Source organism: Cryptotermes secundus, unplaced genomic scaffold, assembly GCF_002891405.2.
Source record: "Cryptotermes secundus unplaced genomic scaffold, Csec_1.0 scaffold14770, whole genome shotgun sequence".
Taxonomy (NCBI): domain Eukaryota; kingdom Metazoa; phylum Arthropoda; class Insecta; order Blattodea; family Kalotermitidae; genus Cryptotermes; species Cryptotermes secundus.
Window position 1 is genome coordinate 1 of NW_019740220.1, and position 973 is coordinate 973.

General features: G+C 39.5%; 1 protein-coding gene across 1 annotated transcript; it reads right to left on the reverse strand.

The window, feature by feature from the left end:
- Nucleotides 1–82: 82 nt before the first annotated feature.
- LOC111872280 (cell division cycle 5-related protein-like) lies at nt 83–647 on the reverse strand (the record flags this gene model as incomplete). The annotated part of the gene is made up of 2 exons (XM_023865991.2): nt 464–647; nt 83–348 (listed from the first exon to the last, which is right to left on the reverse strand). Coding segments are annotated over exons 1-2 (311 nt in total), but the record flags the coding sequence as incomplete, so codon positions are not given.
- Nucleotides 648–973: the final 326 nt, after the last annotated feature.

Genomic DNA, 973 nt, shown 5'->3' on the forward strand with positions numbered 1-973 from the left:
CATTTTACAAGTCAGACCTACTTTATACAAATAAAAGGCCACATAATAAGTACAATCCTATGTCCTACAAAGACGTACTTACAGCAGGTACTCGTAACGTTCCAAACACTGTGCTGCTGTTCGTCCAATGATAGGTGCAATCGTTCGCCACAGAGTTGGCATCAATTTTGCTAGATGCAAGAGTTTCTCGTCTTCTTCAAAGCTCCACTCTGTTTTCTTTATGCTTGGGTCCAACCATTCATTCCAACGGGCTTTGCATTGCTTTGCAGACTTCCTATGTAGTAGTGATGAATTACGGGACCACTGGTGTTTCCCATATTTCATCACAGCTGCCTTCAAGCACTCGTCCTGATTTATATAATGAAATTTCATATCAGAAAATACATATTAATATATCAAAATTAAGACACTGTCAAAATGCACATAACCTCAAAAGCAACTAGAAATACCTATCATTGCTTACCTCTGTGTTCCTCCACACTCCACCTTTTACCATTATACGAGGCATGATTAGGCTTTCAGTTCTAAGCGATGGAACAAAAGGCACAAGCGAATCGCTTAAAATGAAGATTTAATACTCAAGCAGTACGTATTCCTCACTAAGCTCTTCTTCCCGTTCTTCACCCTTTGCAACTCTTCGCTAATGGTGGAAAACATGGCCGCCTTGAAGTCACGTGACATTTCTGCTGCCATCTCTACGGAAGTGATGCCTAACTAAATGAGAAACGGCCACCAGCACCGACAACATAATCAATAAAATAGAATGTTACTATACCATCCTATGTGTTCCCATCCTGTCCTCTAAACCTATTCGGCATTCGAACCAACAGTTCACATGAATAGCAATAAATAATTTTGCAAAATCAGATATATATNTATATCTGATTTTGCAAAATTATTTATTAATGTCAGCCGTAAGATTGTTATATATTAGCAGGGTGTCCCAGGAGGAATGGACCAAACTTCGGGAGGG